Source organism: Calonectris borealis, chromosome 3 (assembly GCF_964195595.1).
Source record: "Calonectris borealis chromosome 3, bCalBor7.hap1.2, whole genome shotgun sequence".
NCBI lineage: Eukaryota > Metazoa > Chordata > Aves > Procellariiformes > Procellariidae > Calonectris > Calonectris borealis.
Genome location: NC_134314.1, coordinates 126,773,758 through 126,795,168, shown reverse-complemented (window position 1 = coordinate 126,795,168; position 21,411 = coordinate 126,773,758). Strand labels below are relative to the sequence as shown.

The 21,411-nt window shown below is 39.8% G+C and overlaps 1 protein-coding gene and 1 long non-coding RNA gene across 6 annotated transcripts in view; one reads left to right on the top strand and one right to left on the bottom strand.

Annotated features, from left to right (window-relative positions):
• The window catches only part of PPP4R3B (protein phosphatase 4 regulatory subunit 3B), a 25,302-nt gene extending 3,891 nt beyond the window's left edge, over nt 1–21,411 (bottom strand). For 4 of the 5 annotated variants that reach the window (XM_075147790.1, XM_075147789.1, XM_075147792.1 and 1 more), the window contains exons 1-13: nt 20,718–21,411; nt 19,570–19,625; nt 13,268–13,366; nt 11,015–11,635; nt 7,500–7,577; nt 6,583–6,699; nt 5,302–5,418; nt 4,770–4,901; nt 4,167–4,269; nt 3,046–3,087; nt 2,169–2,327; nt 1,289–1,458; nt 10–149 (exon numbers count right to left, since the gene is read on the bottom strand). In XM_075147790.1, coding sequence (XP_075003891.1) covers nt 10–149; nt 1,289–1,458; nt 2,169–2,327; nt 3,046–3,087; nt 4,167–4,269; nt 4,770–4,901; nt 5,302–5,418; nt 6,583–6,699; nt 7,500–7,577; nt 11,015–11,635; nt 13,268–13,366; nt 19,570–19,625; nt 20,718–20,859 — 1,976 coding nt within the window. In that variant the 5' untranslated portion in view covers nt 20,860–21,411. The remainder of the gene's footprint in view (nt 1–9; nt 150–1,288; nt 1,459–2,168; nt 2,328–3,045; nt 3,088–4,166; nt 4,270–4,769; nt 4,902–5,301; nt 5,419–6,582; nt 6,700–7,499; nt 7,578–11,014; nt 11,636–13,267; nt 13,367–19,569; nt 19,626–20,717) is intronic. The other variant, XM_075147793.1, reaches the window with a different exon arrangement.
• LOC142081166 (uncharacterized) lies at nt 1,427–2,928 on the top strand. The gene is made up of 2 exons (XR_012673264.1): nt 1,427–1,627; nt 2,519–2,928. It is a non-coding gene; the product is annotated as an uncharacterized LOC142081166 (long non-coding RNA).

Here is a 21,411-nt window from a genome sequence, read left to right as displayed (position 1 = left end):
GGGTCGCACCTGTTCAGTTTCTGGTTTTGTCGGTCTCTTTCTTGCTCGTATTTTGTCTTCAGTCCCTTGAATGTCTGAACATATTCGATAGATTCAAGTGCATTATAAAAGTTTTCAACTATATGTGCAATAAGGGACTTAATATCTTCCTGCATAAGAACAAAACAGGGTTTCAGTCTCAAATATTAACATGCAGAAGTTCAGAAAGCTTTAGAGTTTAGTTTTCAAAGTAACTGATTCATTGTTCAGTCAAAACATCATTGTAAAGAACAAATGCGAAGTAATCAGATTTTTCCTTAATAAAAAAGCTGAAATCTAGAAATAACTATTAAATTTCCCGTATAAATGGACAAGATACTCAGTACTGTCCCAATTCTATTTGTGTAATTTGATTAAACCATGATGCTTGCTATCTAGGGTTAAGCCTTCTGAAAAAACCAGGAGTTTAGCCGTGCCCTGCTCTCCCCACAAGTTTTAGCTCTCTTCCCAGTCCTCAGGAACCACAGCAGCACACGCGGGATGAGGCACCTTTTGGTCAGCCACCCTCTAACAAGCCTCACCGTATCAGGCAAATCTTAACTTTCACACCACGCTGGCAAAAGTCCCCTTTTCTTGCTGGAAAAGACAGCAGCTACGATATCCTGTGACTAAAAACTGCCCTTCATTTTCGCACACGACGGAGATTCCCCGAGAAGACTCCCACACACCAAGGCCTTCGCAGCGAGTAGCTCAGGAGCTGTGGCAAGTCCTTGTTTTCAACCCCAGCAATACAACAAACCGGGCGCTCCTGCTCGTCCTGTCTGTCCTGTCCACATACACGTCGCTCCCACAAACGCTGCTGGTGGAAAAGCTACCGATTCAAAGCTGACACTGTCTAAGAAAGCATGCGTGTAGGATTTTAAAGGACAATCGAATTTATAGTCAAATCAGTCTCAATTATACCCGATAATACCTAGATTTACTCACATAAAACATATTTCACTTAATTCCTCACTTCGAAGTTTAGTCCAGCAACACTGTCAACCACTTAAAAAGAATTTCATCTACAGGACACTACCTTTTAACACAGGCTGATATGGAAATAGGGCCTACACGTACTCTGAAGGGACGATCAAGTAAAACCGCAGGAAGCAGCTTACTGGCTCCTTTCTATTTGGATATTTAGCTATGGGATTTTTAGTTTGTGATTTTAAGTAGTAATACACTCTTTCACAGGGAAGATTTGCACTCTGTATTTCTACCCGAGGTGCCGCACACGTGTAAGAGCTGAAGCAGCTGCCTAACTTACCACCCTGATGAACTCGAACAGCTCAATCACAGCAGAGTTGAGCAGATTGTACCTAGTTCCATTATCCAACAGAGCATTTATAACTGGTTCAAACAGATTTCCCTTGGTGATATAACGGTTATAAAATTCATCTTTTAGGCCAATTATCCTCCTCATAAAGCGAAGAGCACCTATATCAAGAAAGAAATTCAAGAATTTAGTAACTACATGCCAGGGCTCCAATCTGCGTCCCTTAGAAAGAACTGAAAAAAACTGACGTTACTCAGAGGAAGATGTGCTCCCAAACCAAAAGCATTAACAAGCACTTTCTGAGAGCTCAGAAGAAACATTTGCTGACAGGTAACCTTTCTTTCATTCTTCGACTTTCCTGGGTATTTGAATGTAACCAGGGTCCATTAATTTTTTTTTTAAATACGGCAGCAATAAACTTCAGCACATGTGAAGTTAAATTATTAACTCATTCCTGTGCTTCTCTGTGTTCACCTCCCAGAACCAGCCCCTATTCTTTACATACCACAGTTCACAAAATTCCCTTCACTCTCCACAAGGAGCACTAGATTTATGACGTTATTAAGAAATGACAGTATTTCCACTTAAATGAGATAAGACAGCTGATCACAAATGATCCTTACTGTCATAAAAACTTGATAGGATCACTGTGGACTTCAAAAGACACAACAATCCTCCTCCCACCATAAACTGCATTGGTCTACATTAACAGACATCTGCTATCTTTTTTCTGAAATTACTTAACAGCTAGTCAGTAATAAATAGGAAATTAACACGAATGTTGAATTTAACTGTACACTTTTACTCATACACATTCCACACAGTACATACAAAGCCTCGCAGAAGGAAATCACAACAGCTCCATACTCACACAAGGCCAGAAATGTATGTTTTGAATTCATCAAGACCAGTACTCTTCTTAGCAAATCTTTGTTCATAATGTAATTCTTGATGTGGTACGTGTGGTGTTCCACACAGAAAGTAAGCAGCTCCAAAATTAAGGCAAGTAGTTGTGCCGTTTGATAATTATCTACAAGAAAAATTAATGCCTTAAGTTACACCAAAAAAAAAGTACTGCCATGCACCAAATCATCACCAAGCTCAGTTGCTGTTACAGTTCCTGACATGTTTTTAGTGGCACACTGGATTGCTTTAGGAAGCAGGACATTGGGTCACAGCAAAACAACACACACAAATTTGGCTTTTTATTTTTTTTTCCAGTCACAAAAATCGCCCTGAATTGGCAGTGGGACTTCTTCCGGGGTCGGCGAGTCACTGGTTATGGCAATCCAGATTAACGGTATGTAGTTAAAAGACGACAGCCAGTCAGACCTGTATTCATGTGAACCTAATTAGCCATGTCTTTTCCTAATGCTCAAAAAAGAAGCCTGCACAGATAAAAATCCAAACTGTAAAAGCAGCTATGCCTCTTTAATACATATTCTGCTAAAAATGATTTAAAGTTTCAGTAGCAAGGTTGACTGGGGGAAAAAGGTAAAATCCAGTAACTCAAAAGCAGATGAAAATATTCCTTCAGCTTCCTGTCGTCTCAAATGAAGCAAAGCACCTACATCTATTTCAATAAAAAGTATTTAAAACAATAAAATACGGACTAACAACTTTTTTTTTTTTTAAATAAAAACACCACAGACAGCATACAGGACTAACAACTTTTTTTTTTTTTAAATAAAAACACCACAGACAGCATACAAGACAAGTTTCAAAACTCAAGGTCAATTAAAACTTACCAGGACAAATGGTATTAGCCTTAGTAGACCCAACTACTGCATCTGATAAATAGAAAATAAAAACAAAAATCAGAAAAAGGTTTTCAAAGCACTGTAAATATTTAAAAGATGGGGATAAATAATCAATTCTACCAGCTGTTCAAACTTTTCACCAAATCAAAAGTTTCTGTAAGCTACAGGGAGATAAACATGCAGCAAGAATGCATGCCAGATGAGATTTCTGTATTTCATTCACATTACAAAGTTTCAAATTCAACTAGGTGAAAACATGTAATCTAATACTTAGGAACATTATTCCTACCTAAACTAAAAGAAAGTGCCTAGTCTACATTTTCAAATAATATTCTAAAATGAGTACTACCGATACTCTACGAGTTTTATTTTCATATAAAATGCATAAAACATTTATTTTTTGACTTAATAAGAGAAGATGGGTAAGATGAAAGAAATGTTTTTACCAAATACGTATTGGTTTGATTTAATCTCTTGAAAGAGTACTCAGAAAAAAGTCTGACTCAAGAGGCTGTAATGATGTTAAATTTCTGTTTGTAAAGCACTAGAGACAAAGTAGTGAGTGCTATTTGCAGGCGCCAAACTGAGATTTCCAAGTCATTTACTGTTCCCAGGAAAAATAAAAAAGAAACAAGATAAAGGAGCTCCAAGTTGTGTTTCTTTGAATAGATTTCTTCCAGCATTTCTATACTACAGCCAAGTGAAAACTAGTCTTCAGAGTTAATCACCTGAGCACACCCGATGCCTGGAATCATGTAACCACTGATCAATGGCACAGCACTTTTGTAAACCTTTTTCTAAAAGTAACTATGAACTAAAGACACTCTCTGCTTTACAGCAAATATTCTTTAAAATTATACTGGTAGAACTAGTACACGATTAACAATACAACAAATATCAAGCAGATACATTTACAAAGCATCATTCAAAGCTGCAATGAAGGGCGATTAAAACTTCTGCCCACAGAACCCCTATCACTGAGGGAACAACTTGTTTTCAGCAAGCGTATTCCCAGCTTGCATCACAGGCTTATTGCTGTTACCAGGACTGCAAGTCACTTGAAAACACGACAAGATTTAAAGCAAGGGAAAAAAAACCCGTAACATTACCTTTTTCACATTTATCTTCTGATGTGTTAGCCAGAAGCGGTGCAGTAAGAACATGCATACAATGGTTGTAGAAGAAATTGAGAAATTCACTTTTTTCTGTTTTCTAAAACAAATACAACTTTATTAAACACTCGCATTTGGATACTTCCTTTTAAATAAGAAAGAGTAGCAACATAAAAGATAGCCTACAAATAATTCTATCAACTCCCTCAGGTCTGCCTGTATCTTTTTGGTTGGTCCTGCAACGTTATCTTCCCTCAAATAAGATACATTTCTTTACTTTGGGAAAAGATCTGAGACACATCAAACCAACCTAGCTATCACCAAAAAACCCCCACGATGGATGCAAATATGCACGGGACTGCTTAGTTTAATAAACACTTGCACAATACCACATACGCATACCTTTTATTATCAAAAGTTAACAAAAATCTTAGCTTATTTTTTAGCTTGTTTAAATTCAGTATCAACCATACACAACACCGTCAAAAAAGAATAAAAATCTCTTTTTTTTAATCCTCCAACCACAATAACAGCATTAAATACCAGGCTTTTAATTTTGCTGAGACAGTAAAGTGTCTTTACCCCTTTGCATTTTCTTACATTAGCTGTGGCCAACATATTCTCTGGATCTATCAGAGTACGCAAGAGCCCCATTAACTGAACAGCTCCCCCAAGTTCAGGATCAGTATCGCAGATCATCTGCTCAATGACCACGTTGATGAGGAGGATATCCTACAAAAAAAACAACCAAACAAAAAAAATAGACAGTTTCGATAGTGGAATGATTTTCCTAGTTTCCGTACTAGGTTTCCTTTTTTTTTTTTCCCCCTTTTTTTTTTTTTTTTTAAATTCAAGTGAAACAGAAAAGAGAGCTGCATTTAGACACTGGAGTTCTGTCAAGCACAACCTAAAATCATCGTTAGGCAGACCTACAATCTTATTACTGTAAACACATGAAACATCAACATGCTCAGAAATTTTTGTACCTTAAATCTACTTTTCCTTATGTTCCCATTATCTACATTTTTGGGCTAACTGTATCCCAAATTCTGGAGGTTTGTTTTGCTGTTTTTTTTTTTCTGTTTGCTCTAAAACTAGTATATTCAACAAACTCCAAAACACTTTTACTTACATCATCACTCTGCTGGGCCTCTTGCATTACAAATTCTCGGACCATGGATGGACTAAATTCTACTAGATAAGAAAATATATCTGTAGCAGCAGATCTAACTTGCAGATCATCCATTCCCTAATAAAAAAAGAGATCAATTTATTACAGTAAATCAAGTTTGGTATTTATTATCAAGTAAAGCTGCAAAGAATAGGGAGTTAAAAGTTTTGAGAACATTTTATTATAAAAGTTTCTACGAGAGACACAGTAATACAGTTACAGAAAAAAAAAAAAAACAAACGAGCAAAATCTTTTTCCCGCTATTTCCCTTCTTTAGAAAGAATGCAAGGATTTCTGTGAATTTGATAGCCCTAATTTAGGCAGGAAACATTTATATCATGCTACTTGCTAGAATATCTAAGCCACTAATATTCTGTACCTGTTATCCACAGTTTATTGATTTTGTACAAAAGGACCAACTGTACAAATCAATTTATACAAAAGTTTCTGTACTCATTTATAGGCAACAAGAATCAATAATTTTCCTTAAGGTATGCGATTTTCTCTGATAACTGTACAATTTTTAAGCCTAAAATATTAACGTAACAGGAAATATCTGGACTTGTCTAGCCCTAGAAAAGAATAACAAGATTAGGGTTCATCTAATCGTTGAACATCTATATGACTTCTATGTTTTCATAACAGTCAATGTCCTTTGGTAAGTTCACAGGTTGTTACTCTAGAATATAAAAACTCTTGAATTTATAGTTTCTGAGTAAGAACAGCACTGACATATGAACTGCAATGGTCAGGCAGCAACAGCTGCTTCAAGCAAAGGAGTGAAAAAATTATGTTTTCACATTGCTGATTAAGATAGATTGATCTGCTTTATAGCTCTGAAAAGACAGGATTATGTGATCTTTCGGATAGCAACAAGCTAACAGTTCAAGATTATCTAAAAATACTTCTTTGGCACTGTTCCAACACCAACAACAACAGGGAAAAAAAAAATCAAGCTGCCACATGAAAAAGAATATCTTTCAATTTTTACACTACGTTGTCAAAAGCACTGCATTTACCACAGACTTCCCCATCATGCAAAGTAAAAATAACAGCAGCAATAAAGTTAGGCTAAACTGTGGATATCTTTTGGATTCTGAACATCACAATAAACTTCAACTTTTAGCAGAGCAAGGCTGTCCAAACTTACACAAAGGTGCTTAGCAGGTCTGAAAAACTGGTTAAATGGCTGTGGGTTTTTTTTTTTCCTTTTATTAAGATCAGCTTTAAGTTTTCACTTACCATTACAATTTCAAGAGCTGGAAGAATTCCCAACTTTGCTAAAGTTTTGAAAAATGCATCTCTGTTCTGAGGTTGTAACGTCTGAGAAAACGCGCAGAATTCCTTGAAAAAGTTAACCTATCGTATAGGAAAAAAATCATTTAAGGTGTATTTGATTCAGAGAACTCTCTGAAAGTAGGAAACTCTTACAAATTGTATCAGAGTTTGTGTACTGGCTGGTATGTGCCTTCCTAGAAAATGGTATTATTCTAGTCCTTTCTCCTCCAACCTTCAACAACAAAGAAAAGCAAAAGAAAGTAAAACCAAACAAATTTAAGAGGTTGAAATTTACCTCAGAAAGAGATACAGTCACCTTGTAGTTACTTTAGCACACCTAGCATGTGAAGGATTTATACTCCTGCCTGGCGTGCCTTTTGTTTGAAAGAACAAAGATGCTTCCCTTGCTGAAAGCAAGATTTTAACAAGGCAATTTAAGCTGATAAACAAATTCAAGGATAAATAATGTTTGTAATATATATCTATTAAGGGACTACTGGTAATCCTCAGTCATAGGACTTAAAAGATCCTTTTGAATGAGTGAAGTACAGTGAAAAAAGCACTGTTTATATGACAAATATAAGTGATATGGTATGTGGATGAGTACTTGGAAGAAAGTATACCTTGAAGTCTAGGATGTCAGCTTAGTGCTAGTACTTTCTCAACAATAAAATAATTATTTAGAACAAATAAATCAGAGCTTACCTTGCAAGAAATATTTTTCTAGTGAGTACATAGATGAAGACTGAGCTACATTGGAAATTATTCTAGGGTTACAGAAATACCTCAATGACTGCAGAACTAGCAGAACAGTTTCAGTATTTCTACTTAATCTCTGTAGTTTAAAGCATTCAAAGAACTACCAAGACCCACTGACTTACCAATTCACATCGTTTGTCATCATCTGTAGCTTCATCTGTTAATTGTGCAAAAACTTCAGACAAAAATTTCTCGTCTTCCTGCGTAAGACATAAGAAGAACATGACTTACACAATGCATCTTAAAAGCTAAAACATCGATCTTTATTGGATCCCACACTGTAGAAAGTCAAACTTGATTTAAGCTTAACTACGATGCTTAATTACAAACAAAAAAACATGCGTTAGTAGATTTGGTAGGTAAGGGTCAGTGTGGGTTTTTTCTTTTTCCTCCACACCTACATTATTTTATCACAAAAAAGGGAAATGCAAGAGTACACATTCAGGAGGATCATTTCCAGTGTACTGTTTCAGTACTCATCCTGTGCAGCGGAAGCAGGTCCAGGAGACCAGAACCATACATTAAGCTGAGCGTAGGTGATGATTACCAACACTGCCTTCTGAACGACTAGCCTCTCAAGAACGCGTCGTGTCCTTTCCTTCTCCGCCATGCCACCCCCTGTGGTTTACAGCTCTGCCCTACCCCACATACTCACTGTATGATTTGCCACACACCCCCATGCATCAAAATTACAGAAAATGACAGTCTTTGTTCCAGGCTCCCTCCCTGCACTGTGCGTGTAACCTTCCAGGGAGGCAGCCTATACACTTCTACACTAGAAACTGCCAATCAAGATACAATTTTTACCATGCTGCATCTATGCCATTCACACTACCCTGTTAACGTCACACGTGTTACCGGTTTCCCTATTTCGGATCTGCAGCATTGCAAACGTTTTTTCAGTCCACCTATGCAAGGGTGACTAGATTAAGACATTACGAGCTCACTGCAGCCACCTCCCCGTTAACCTTACTCTCAATAAAACAAGCTCCCCCACTTGTACAAGTTCAGCCTTTCCAGTCTGGGAAACTTTTTTGAGCATTATTTGCTTTTCATATTCAGATCCTCTACCACCAAGAGATATTTCTTTTTAAGTATATATAGGACAACATCTCACTTCTTGTTAAGCATTTCAGTTACACCATTGCTTAATACTCAAGAGGCACAAGAAAACCAGGGTGAACACCATCATCTCTCAACTGTTTGGGCACTTTCTGCCCTCTCTGTACAACGATTTCATTGCACTCCTTCACATGGAACATAATGTTGGCATTCTCCCAAATCAAATGTCTCTGTTACCTTTTAAATACAATATAAATCTGAAAGCAAATAGTAACATTACGCTACAGCATTACAAAATTATGCATCACTGTACTGATTCAACTCTATAACCTTATGCATTGAACAAAGATGAACAGAATAGCAGCATTCCAATAAATAAACGTTACATTGTATAATGCAGAGAGCGCTTACTTCTCTATTTTTCTGTGTGCTGCCGCTAAAAATCTATGTGCTTTATTAGGCTAACATAATACAGAATTTTTACAGTTACAGGAATGCCAGCCAAAGGCTCACATAATCTTTTTCCTGAATATTTTAAGATGTGGGGAAAGAAACGCTTTACAAACGATACCTGGAATCAACATCAGAGAGAGTGCAACATACACAGACTTAGTAGTTTATTCTAAGCTTTGCTGGCTTTAACAGCTTAATTAAGCCTGTTAAAAAAAAAACCACCGTACCACAATCAACAACAGATAGGCTAGAAAATCCCCACTAGGGAGCACTTGGCAACAGAAAGATCTCTTGCTGGTGTAAGGCTGCCGCACATCGCAGTCCTGATGTCCGAAAGCACAGGATGGATCTAGGTTTGTTTTCCATGCTCACTCAGCTTCCCATGTGGCTGCCCTTCGCCTACAGCAGCACTGGGATCTACTGGTTTGCGGCACGTAGAAAGGAGCTTTACCGCCGTAGCAAACACAATCTGTTACTCCTATAAACTACATTCTCCTAGGGAGCTTTGTCAGTTTATTTAGGGTAACAAGACATCTAATTTGTTCACCAAACCCAAAGGAGCTTTAGAGTTCTTGTGCTGATTTACACCAGGGGACTGCGAGAACAGTCCTGAACCTGAGGTCCATACTACCATGTAATTTTCCTCAAGCGTGCTATCAATAACATCTCTTCCACGTGTGCTTTCTTCTTAGTTTGTAATTCTCAAGGCAGGTCAAATGGTGTAGGCATCAAGATTACTTGTAAATCAACATGCACGTCTCAATTACAGTCTTTAAAACAGAGAGGCAAACCTATGTGCCAGGTACTCTCTCTACTACCGCAAAGTCAGCAGTGACTGAGAGTGGCAAAGAACTGTCAGAGGATTTCAGAACTTTCTTCAGAGAGTACTAGAGGTAACAGAAAATAATAGTTGTCTGTTAAGGCACAATTAAATATCCGGTACAGTAAAACTTAAATGAAAAATAACAAACTTTACAGAGTTAAAAGTCTCTAAATGGAAACAGGACTGTGGCCTCAGAAGAATGATACTAAATTTATTTTTAGTTTTACAAAAGTAATATATGCAAAAGAATAAAAAGGGAAATCTTTATTTAACACAGTCATTAATTTTGCAAGTGGGATTTACTTTTTAGTTTCTTTCTGCTATTCAAACAGAAAGAAGAAAGAAGCTCAGAAGCTTATTCATGCAATTCTCTGCAATTCTTTAGTTTTGATTTTTTTCCAGTCTTCTATTGCATTCTTTAGAAACATTCCTTATGGCAATGTTATTTCTCCAGTGCCCCTCTCTTTCCGCAATTTTAACTACTCTCCTTTTCTCCTCGATACATCTTCCTATTTCACAGAGACTATCCACACTCAAAACCAACAGGTTTGTCACGTTCTGTTCTACACAAATGTACCATTTTTCTAAGGATACGGATCAGGAACAGAATAAAACCACTTTGGTACCCATTAGTTTGCACAACAAAATATGAATGGAAAATACCCAAAATACCATGAAGTTCACACACTGCTCTTTACCAGGGGTCCTTCCACGGTCCAGCTTGGTTGTCACACCCAACTACTTTTAAGCCTGCTTCTTACTACAAAGTATGCAGTAAGTTTTTTGATATAGTAACATGTTGGTTGTTTATTAATTATTACTTTTGGATATCAGTATGAAGAAAAAAACCCAATGAATTACTTTATACTACAACATGAACATTTGAAATTAGTACCATAAAGTAGCAGGAATGGTTCTGAACATGCTCTTTTGAATCACAGATTCAGAATTTGTTATAAAGGCGTCACAAATGTCCCTGATGTATAATACAAAAAGTTGCTTGTTCCCTAAATACCTATACAGAAACAGCTCAAAATGTGTATGTTGCTTGCGAATCAAGGAGAAGAACCTTTAAGTGTTTACAACCCATTAAAAAATATTAATATACTCACCTGAAATCTACCATTTTTAAAATAAAAAATAAAAGGTATCAGAAATAAGGGGAGGCATTCAAAACATTATGCAAATGAAAGCGTGTATTATTAACTTACACAGTGTTAAACAGCTGTAATCAATTCCAAAACTACAGCTAGAGGTATCTATACATAATCCATCTATACCATATTAAAAACCACTTACCTGCAACATACTGACAATCTCAACTTTGTTGAAGAAAATAAAGGAAGTGAGGGTAGAAAGAAAATTCTCTTCAAAAACAGATGGTGTCGGCAAGATGATGTCCTGAATATACTGTACCCTGTAAGTCTGGTGGATTTTTTGCCTGAGTTCAGAGTCTGTTATAGGAATAACCTCCTTAAATTTTGCTGTTTTGGTCAAGAACTCCCTGTGCCGTTTTGGCTGAGCCAAAGAAGGATCATACTCAAGGCATCCAACAACATCCATAATACACTCATCAGAAAACATCACCTCAAACAGAGTCGCTTTGTTGAGGAACAAAATTCCTCTAATAATTTCATACAAATGATGTAAGCCTTCGGTGTTCTCTAAATTCTCGCAGACTTGGAAAAGCTGTAATAGTTTTTTAATATAGCCTTCATTCTCCAAGGCCAGCGCTAGCTTTTCTCTACGGATGGGTGAGGAGAGAACAGAGGTAACTAGGTCAGCAATCTCTTCAAGTTTGTTGAGTTCACAAGTAGGAAGGTCGATCAAAGGACTCGTTTCAGGCATTTCTTCTATGTGTTCCTCTTCTGACTCAATAAGGTCCTGTGTGACTTCCACCGAAGGATCCTTACCTTGAACCTAAGAAGAGAGCACGCGCAATTACTGCCTCATCCCAAAACATACATAAGAACAATCAAGTCAATAACCGAAATAACATGCGCGTAAGCACTTTTATACCTTCATTTGCCTGGAAAACGTCTAGCTGTGCAGAGGAGTAAGTTTGCTGCCTCTAAATTCTACAAAGTCACCACCATTATCCTCAACAGTACATCCGTCAAAAAATCAAATCAGACAAAACCAAACCCTAACAGATTGCATCTGTACAATCAAGAAGTCTGAAGCACCTTGGAGACAAGCACAAAATCTAAAAAGAAAAGAAGGGCGGAACAAAACCTTCTTTCAGTTTCTCAGACAGAAGGGTACGAAGCCTTAAACTCATAGTAAGAGCCCACAGCTATACCAACATTGAGTGAAACATAACAAAAAGACCAAGAACAAAGGCAGGAAAACGTCACAAATACCAAAACTGAACAGGAAAAGAGGGAAGCAATTGTGTCCCGCTCCGCGCTTTCCTTCCACTTTGCCTGCCCCTCTAAATCCTTTCCCCCGTCTTCTCATACATCGTATACTTTTCATTCCCCTCACTGATCCAGTTCTAGAATTCGTAACCTCCTCTTGCTAACTCGCTCACAAAGGATCACACGTTACGCAGGAGTCTCAAAAGACAAAGCGGGAAGAGTTTTGGAGTCTGATGAAAGAGCCTGAGGCTAACGGTTTATACTGGTCACATTCACCTGATCACATGAAGACCTACCTCTCAGACTGGTCATCGGCTCAGCTCCAATTTAAAATCAATTTAAAACCTGCACTATTTATTAAACATGTGTACTTGCAGTTACTAGGATTGGCTCCTTTCAACAACAGTACTTCAGAACTGCCTGAGAAGATATTATACCTCAAAACACGCTAAGATTAAGAATGCATCTAAATTGCCTAGTTTGTTCAAAGGAAACTGCTAGGAAATACGAGTTCTATCTTTCTTTAGTTAACAGCTTACATTGCGTCATTTCAAAATCTGAGAAGGTTATGATAAATTCCAACATGAAAGCCCAGGCTTCTTCTTTTAAGTACACACAGGTGCAACTCCACTGACTTGTTATTTCCAGAGTTGAAAGTATAAAATCTAAACTGTTTCGTAATAAAACAATTAAGATCGAAATATCCGTAAGACACAGATATTCAATAAGACTTAGGTCTTGATGAAAAAAATATCGCTGACATTTTTGAGCTCATACAGCAATGCCACCTCTTTGTCTCTCAAATATCTAGCTCCTTATGCATTACAACACATTTCAGTTCCACTGCACTCCAACAAGGCAGCTTCCTAAGGCCGCCTGGGAGAAGGACAATTAAAATGTGGTATTCTGGCATTCCCCTTTTTAATAAAAACAAACAAAAAATCCCTAAAATGCCCAGCACCTGAGTTTCACCATCACGTTGATCTTTCAAAAGCGTGAAATTCAATTAAGAAAACAACAACTAGTGCTCTAAATAGTGGCAACTTAAGATCTTACACAGAAAAGCCACAAAAAACAACGACAAGTATGTGCTTATTCTTCAAGGAGGTTTAAAAGTTACAGCATAAATACATGAAGTCACAGAAGACACTAAAATATCTGGAAGAAACAGAATATTTAAAGTTAACTGTACCTGGCAGATTTTTTCCCAAATTTCATCACAGCCAGCTTTTTCTTGAAAACTCAGTGCTAAATCATAGTTTTCTGCTTCTGACCAAACAATCAGGGTGTCCTGTTCAAGACAAAAACAAAAAAATAGTTGTTTCTGAAACAGGTCTACACTGCATATTAATCCATATTCCGTTAAGTCATATGTCTAAAGAAGAAATCATTTCAATTAAAGTTACACTTGTAAAAAAAGAACATAAGATGCTAAAATATTAAATCACCTGTTCTGCCATAAAGGACATCACCTTTCTTTTTTGCTATTTTATGACCACACCTTACATATTATATTTAAATATAATTTTTTCCATATCCAAACCATTTATAATGGCATTTTTCTGCAACACACTTCTGAGCCAATAGTCTTGAAAAGGGAATGCACACATTGTAGGAGAGTAAGAAAACCTGCAATATAACAATTTAAGTCATTTCATATTTAATAAAGTAGAAACAAAAAACCAAGATTCCAGTGTTTCCTCCTTAGAAAGCGTTTAATACAGCCCTGGCAATGTAAGAAATAATGCCTAACTAATATTAAAACATTCTTTTCTGAATTAAAAGACATACAGCCAGAATAATATCAAACTCCTAAGTTCTTACTGAAGTTACAAACATCTTACGAACAGGTATTTTCATTTGCGCAAGTTTTTTTTTTCTGTTACTATTGCCTCTATCAATTCAGTTTGCACACTTGCACAGTATATCTGGAAGATTCGCTGGAATTTCTGAGTAGACTAAAAAGGTTTTTTTATGAGGTTTTATTAGGACACTTGCTGCTGTACTGTAAGGAATGTAAACCCGTGCTTCGACATTCAAATATATAGTTCAGCATCCTACAGTAAACTCATCTTCATGTTAAAATGTTCAAACTGAACGGCTCTCTGCTCACTTTGCAGTACATTTGATGAGCTCCAGCAAAACGGTTCAACATTCCGCCAAGTTTGTTGACTTCCTGAACTGTTACCGCACCTTTTTTTTTAAAACACCAGCAAGCCCTTGCTTAACAGTCAATAAGGTCATTTACTTCCCACAATTACAAAGGTCAATATTCACCACACAACTTATCAAGGCTTGTGAGACTTTACCTTATGCATCACTTTTATTGTAAACAAAATACTCGAAGTGGATCTTTAAGCTTAGCAACCAAACCCAAACTACAGTGCCCTGTATTACACTTGCACTTTTGTCCTACAGTCACAAAGCTGATAGATTACTACCTGTAAGGTGTTCACTTGGCTAAAAGGCCAATCCATGACATGGCATCATACAACTACCTGGTCACCATCCTTCATGTATCGGCCAAAGACAGAGGGACAAAAACATAATTAATATCAAGTGATCATCGCTACTCTCGAACCTACCGTCAGTCAGCATTTCCTTAATTGTTTTCGCTCAGGTTAGTTTAGATGGTTTAAACAGACCTTTGTTAACGCAGTTATCTGGGCTTGCACAGGTCAGGGAGCACTCGTAAGAATTTCCACTGGCAGATGTGAGGGGACTAAGGTTTGGGACAGGACTGCTGACAAGCAGCTGGCACGGGACAGTAGGTAAACTCTTCCATCAGCAGAGCTATCCGAAAACCACACATCTGTCTCAACAAACACAACAGCTGCTGCAATTATCACTCTGGAACATGAATGAAAATCAGCATCGCTGATACGGCATTAATTCTTCAGTTCATTTCTATAGTAATCTTAATCTCTCAATATACGTATGTAGTTGCGTGTTTTGAGGGTTTTGTCTTTGCTTTTTTTTTCTTTTTTTTAAAAAAAAAAAAGTTTAGCGTAACATCTTTTTCTTACAGCAACACTGGTGACAAATACCTACCAATAGATCAGCTTCCTTCTCCCAAAACATAATCACAGGCTACACTAAAAACAACAGCATTTGCACAAGCTCAGGTGTTTTTTTTTTTTTTTCCTTTCTCATTTTTACATATACATTTAAAGAAACAAAGTTTTCCCATTCTTGAAAGAACTGAGCTCATTGCACTATGGTTTTAATGCTGTTCATGAGAGTTGTTTATGCTACAGTGCCCTGTATTACACTTGCACTTTTGTCCTACAGTCGCAAATATTAATAGGAAGTCTCCCCGCTGTTGGGCTGTGATTCACGTGCGCAAATGGTACAGCTTCATATAGCTGACACGGTTTTTGCTTACAGCTGTCCACCCTCATCTCCGGCTCACGGACAGCTGAATCTCTATGTTTACAGTGTGCCATTTTAAAGTGAGCAGTTGAACTGGGCTTCAAGGAAAAAAAAAAAAATTGTCAACTGCAGGCACTGAAAAGTCTGATCAGCTCCCTGATCTGGTTCTCTTTTAGAGATTAATAAAACAGTAAGAATTCTTAACTCCAATTTTATGGCTATTACAGAACTCAAAATCTGAAACGTTTATCTTGAAATGTTCTGTGAACTTACTGATGCCCTGACACTCAAAATCAATACACTTCCAGGTGAGCGGAGACTCAGAGGTGCCTCAATGAACAAAGAAGGACACATACGTATGACGAGGTCCCATTCATAGCCCAGAATTATTCAAATAAGAGATATAGTGCAGTAACTTAAATGACTGCATGCATCCGTAGAGACTGCACTCAAAAATTTTGAGAGAATTCTCGAGTTAGTGAATGGTACTCGTTTCAATCTGTACTGCCCACGCAAAGCAGAAGTTATGCAAGTTTCTCCAAAAATATTTCTGAAAGATTAAAAGATAGTTTCATCAGAAAATTGTCCAATACCAATATAAAATCTACTCATCTGGTGTACACTTCCTGCGTGACCTAAGACAACCCACGAAGACCAGAGAGAGGTATCTTCCAGGCCTAGCTGCTGCGAGAGACTACCACTCCCACCTGCTTAGATTAGCACCCGCAATCCTGCTCCGTTGACAAGCAATGTTCCTTAATTCACTCAAACATAATATAAAGACAAACAAAAGAAGAGATTAATTCAGAACAACAATTTGAACCCTCTTCAGTGTCGGTACTGGTTTGCACGATGTCTGCTACTCCACCTCTCCTCGTTCCTGCACTGGCCCCTCAAGCCCCTCTATGCCAGCACAAGCGAGCTGTACAGTGAACCATACGGGGGAACATATGCCGATAAAAATTAATCCAGCAAAAAGAGGTATTTCAACTGAATCCATTCCTACATCTAACCTGTCACACAGTAACATGAATACTCATGCTGGCATTAGAGAGGAGTGAAGAAGCCCCCTGGCAACTGCTCAGGCTGGCTTTAACAGCACCCCTGCAAATATGTTAAATCCCGGCCTCAAGTAACTCTGATTTGGCCTCAAGCACATTGCTCTGTTGTCACATGAGCGATGGCAACTCTGCGCAAAAGACAGTATTTGCACACATTCTTCATCTCAGATCTGAAAACGGATAGAGCGCATCTAAAGGAGAACTAACATCAGAAGGCAGTGTTCACAGTAAGGATTTCCGTAGCAGTTTAAAGTCTTACAGCCATGCAACCGAAAATTATTGCCCTCGTAACTGAGCTGGAGGAACAAAGCACTCGAAGGGATCCATCTGATTTCTCACTGAAGAGACGCTCTTCTGCCAGCTTTGCCAGGGAACAGTAACCTCAAGCAGAGGGTGGAACAGCAAATGGGTGTGGTAACAACTTCTTAAACTGCTCCTGCTAGAGCCTCCAGAACACATCTGACCCTGCCCTTTGGCCAATATGGGGCGTCCAGTGGAGGTAACTCACTCTCAAAGGCTATGTCCCAAAATCCAGGGGGTTCTAAAGCTCTTCAGGCTCTCATGTTCTTTGCATACATGGAATTGGAGATTCTTTTATGTTGTATGCCGAGCAGCCTGGCACCTATGTCCAATCCAAGTCCTATTTCTCTTGAGAAAGAGGTCATGATTATAGTATGCCTAACACCTTGACAGAATTGAATTCTGCACGAAAGCTAGCGACCACAAACACGATTTGAGGAGGCAGATAACAGGCCTGCCCTGTTTACGGTCAGTCAATAGTTACAGCACTGCTTAGCACCAACAGTGTAATACTGGGAAACACAAGCTGATGCAAAGCAACTAAAAAACAGGGTGGTTTTTTCTCTGCAGAATGATGGTACACAAGTCACAATTTAGGTGAGTGCTATCCTGTAAGTCCATTCAAGTAACTTCTATGAAGACAGATGTGTAGGCAGGGCATGTGTCCTTTCCATCAAGCTGCACCATCTTGCTGCTCTCCCCAAACCCAAGATGATCAGCACCTTAACGGAAATCTGCAATTGAACTCTGGCAAGTGGAAGAGAGAGCTCTCCTCCACGCTGCCATTCGCCTACAAGCATCTGCCCCGTGCAGATCAGTACAGCCTCCGAGCCTTCAGGCTGCCTATGTAAGAGACTTCAACATTCAAGTAGGGACGCTGAGAAAAGATCACCTCTCTTCATCTCCAGTTAACCAAAACACTTTGCCTAAATCTTTCCACCACTTCTAAAAAGGATCTGTTCCTGAGACATCCAGGTTTGAATACTACAATCTTTTAGAGGCGAGATCGAAATCTCACAAACTGAGAAGCATGGGAATGCTACATTAAAGTCTGCTTTTTGCTACTCTACTCAGAAGGAAGCACATAAAACTTGAGGACAAAGCTCTGTCAACCAAAAGCTGTATGATTTCACAGGTTAGACAAACCTACAACCTGTCTCTGGAAACCATCCATCCTTATTCCTCTTCAAAAAAAAAAAAAAAAACCAGCCCAAACCCAAAGTTTGTCAAAAGAGTGAACAGTGAAGCAAACACTTTCAGCCGTGAGAACACAAAAAGCATTAGAATAAGTAATAAAAGCCAACCAAAATAAGCCTCAGCCTGAGTTTTTCAAAACTACAACCTACAAAGACTTCCACAAGAAAAATGACAACAACAGCTACTTAAGTCACTGGAAATTTTGCTACCATTTAAGTAAAGAAGGCTTTCAAATAATTAGTTGTATGAAGTTTCAGAAAACAGGCTGCAAAAGGAAGCAATTTAAAACTTTGCAGCAACATAATCTGCATTCTTATTTCATTATGTATTAGTTTCCTCTGCTAAACAGGAAGCAGTTCAAGGCTCTTGACTTTCAGAACCCTGCAGAGCTCCATAAAGACCGTCCTCCTTCCTCAGCATGGCCCACCCAAGAAAAGCCTACGACCGTCATCCACCTGACTAAAACCACCAATATCTAATGAGTAAAATGTGGAAACCACAGAAAACAGAGCTTTCTGAAAAGCTAGGCCCGGGACTCTGACTCGCTCCTAAGCTAAAGTCAGCCAACCTGTGCTCAAGAGCTACAGAAGTCTCTTTCCTCAAATTCTCATAACATAACTTGTCACCTTTCCACTGCAAAAAAAAAAAACACAATCAAAACAAACAAAATGCTTAAAGATTTGTCTCTTCATGATTTAGGAAGAACAAAATTACTGTTTTCTAGTGCTGAAACACTTCTAGATACCATAATGGTGAAGAGCAGTATAAACCACTGAACAAAAGGAACAGAGAATCTACTGCAGAACAAAGGATTAGACAGAAAAAAACCCAGTAATAACCATGAGAACAATGTAGGCAGAAACACCAAAAATTAATGCAGAAAAAGGAAAATGCAATAAAAGCGATAAAAGCAAAAGAGATTTAGTAAGCTGATTTTTTTTAGTGGATTAAACAAAAATGACCTATTAACATAGCTCCCAACTGTTTCACTTCTTTGTTTCGCAGAAGGCTTACCCCCAGGAAAGACAACCGTGCAAGTAAGTCTCACCATGGCTAGTCACTTTACTTAAGATAGCAGAAGTTTTCAAGGCTTAAAACAAAAACTAAACAGCAACAATGAAAAGAAGTCCCACAAAGACAAATTCCTTCATGTTATTTCCAGAAAAAGAACCCAAGAAGTAAATACACTGTAACAGAGCTGGCCAACGTTTTGCCTTCCTAATTCGGCAATTATTTCATACGGCCTAGGATGGGAGACAAAAGTTACACATATATGTTTCTAACTATTTTTCCTGTAATGAGTTCAATATTTATCCAAATTGCACATATTCTCTTCAAAAACTAAGTCCAAAAGGGTTTTTTAGGAGGCCAACATTTCTAGAATGCGAAGCATTATAGCACCTACAGGCTTCCAAGTGAGTTTTCCACCTCTATGAAAAACACCATCGACAAGTGCACGTCAGGCCGCTTTGCTTTTTTTCTGAAAAACGCAATTAGTTTCAGCATAAAACAATTCCTTAGCATCAGCAATCAGAAAAAAATAAAGCCTAGCAGAAATACTTGCCTGCTGTTTTTGATATGCAGTATTTGGATTTATCTTCGATTCTAACAGTAGTGAACCTGAAAAAGGTATGAAGAGGCGTTTACTGAATTCAACAAAATAAACATTTCCATATATGTTACAACCGCCCATGTGTCGGCCAACATATGCTCAACTTAATCTGTATCTTCCAGAAAGTCCAGGAGAACCATCTTCTTTAAACATAATTCCCTAAAATTAGCCAGGTAAGAAAAAATTAAACACAAATACCACTTTTTTCTCTTGAAACGTGGTGCGACAACTAGCCTGTTTAAAGGCCGTTTAGCAAACCTATACAGATTTGCACCGGGTAACGTGCTGCCCAGCATAAAAATGTTTTTGCCCACAGAAGCCACGTGGGCCATTTGCTTTTATTTCCTTCAACTGTCCTTCAGAAGTGAATCATCTAGATACTATAAACCCAGGGACTTTATCTTGTGTATGCAAGTAGTGTATGTATCCTGGCAACGGCTCCGGAGTAATTTATACCAGTCTTAGGTGGTTTATTTAGCACATTAGCACCTGTCGGCTGACAAAGTGGCAAGCGCATACCCTCCCCCCTCCAAAAGAGCCCCTTTAGGTGACTTTAAAGTGCAATAAAACATGAGGAACGCCACACAACTCGAATACAATCAGTGAATTTCTAGGGGGAACAAACAAACAACTTTTTATAGTAGCACGAAGGGGAGAAAAGGAGCACTTCAAAAGCGAACAAAATCATTCTCAAAGCGAACAAGATGTCGTCACGCGTAACAACTTCATCTCTATTCAGTCAAAAGAGATGCAGCCGGCTCGGGTAGCTGGAAGAGGGAAAGCCTCGGGCCACGGTGGTAAACACTGCCGCGGCTTATCGGGGGAAGGAAACTTTGAACGGAACCGCAAGCTAAAGGAAAGAAAAGGGGAAAAAAAAAAAATCCTCTGGGGTCTTCCCTGATAAACGCGGGGAGGGAAGGCACCAGCAGCCAAGCCCGGCGGCGGCGGGTGTCAGCGCTGGCGAGCGGGGCAGCGAGCGGCGCCGGAGCCGGGCGGGCTGCGCGGCAAGGGCCGGTGCCGCGGGGAGCGAGGAGAGGAGGCCCGGGCCCGGGCGGCGGCGGGCGGCCTAGGCCTCCGCGCAGCCCCGGCCACGCTCTCACCGTCCGACTCGGCGCGCACCAGCAGCGACATCCCCTTGAGCCGCTCCACGTAGGTGGAGGAGACGTGCCCGGTGCCCCTGTCGTCCCATTGCCGATCCTCGTTGAGGGTGTAGACCTTCACCCGCCGACGGGTGTCCGACATGGTGCACAGCCCCGGCCTCGGGCCTCCGCGCCGGCCCCTGGCCCAGGCCCGGGCCCGCTCCGCCTCCGGGGGGCGATGGAGCGAGGGCGGGTGGAGGAAGCGGGGCCGCCGGGCCGCTCAGGGGCACCGCGGGGCCTTTAACGCGCCGCTTTTCATGGCTCCCCGACGGCGAGAGAGCGACGCCGCGCCCCGGCTCGAGCCCTCGCTGGCGCCGCTCCGCCGCCTCAGCAGCTACCGCAGCGCCGCCGCCATCTTGTAACCCGACTCTCGCCGCCTTTCTCTTCCTCCCAGCCCGGCCACGGGCTCCCCTCGCAGGGGCTACGGCGGCCGGCAGCTGCCGCCGCGCCGCCGACGGGACGGCGGCCGATAGCGGGGCGGGCCGAGGCGGGGCGGGCCGCGGGAGGGGAGGGCAGGGCCCGCCCGCACCCCGCACGCTGCCGGGTAGTTCTCCGGCGGAAAGGGGAAGGTGGGAGCAGCACAGCGTGCGCCCTTAGTCACATGTATGTATTTGCATTTCGCAGCCGTGTAACGCCTACAGCATGTGAACAATTT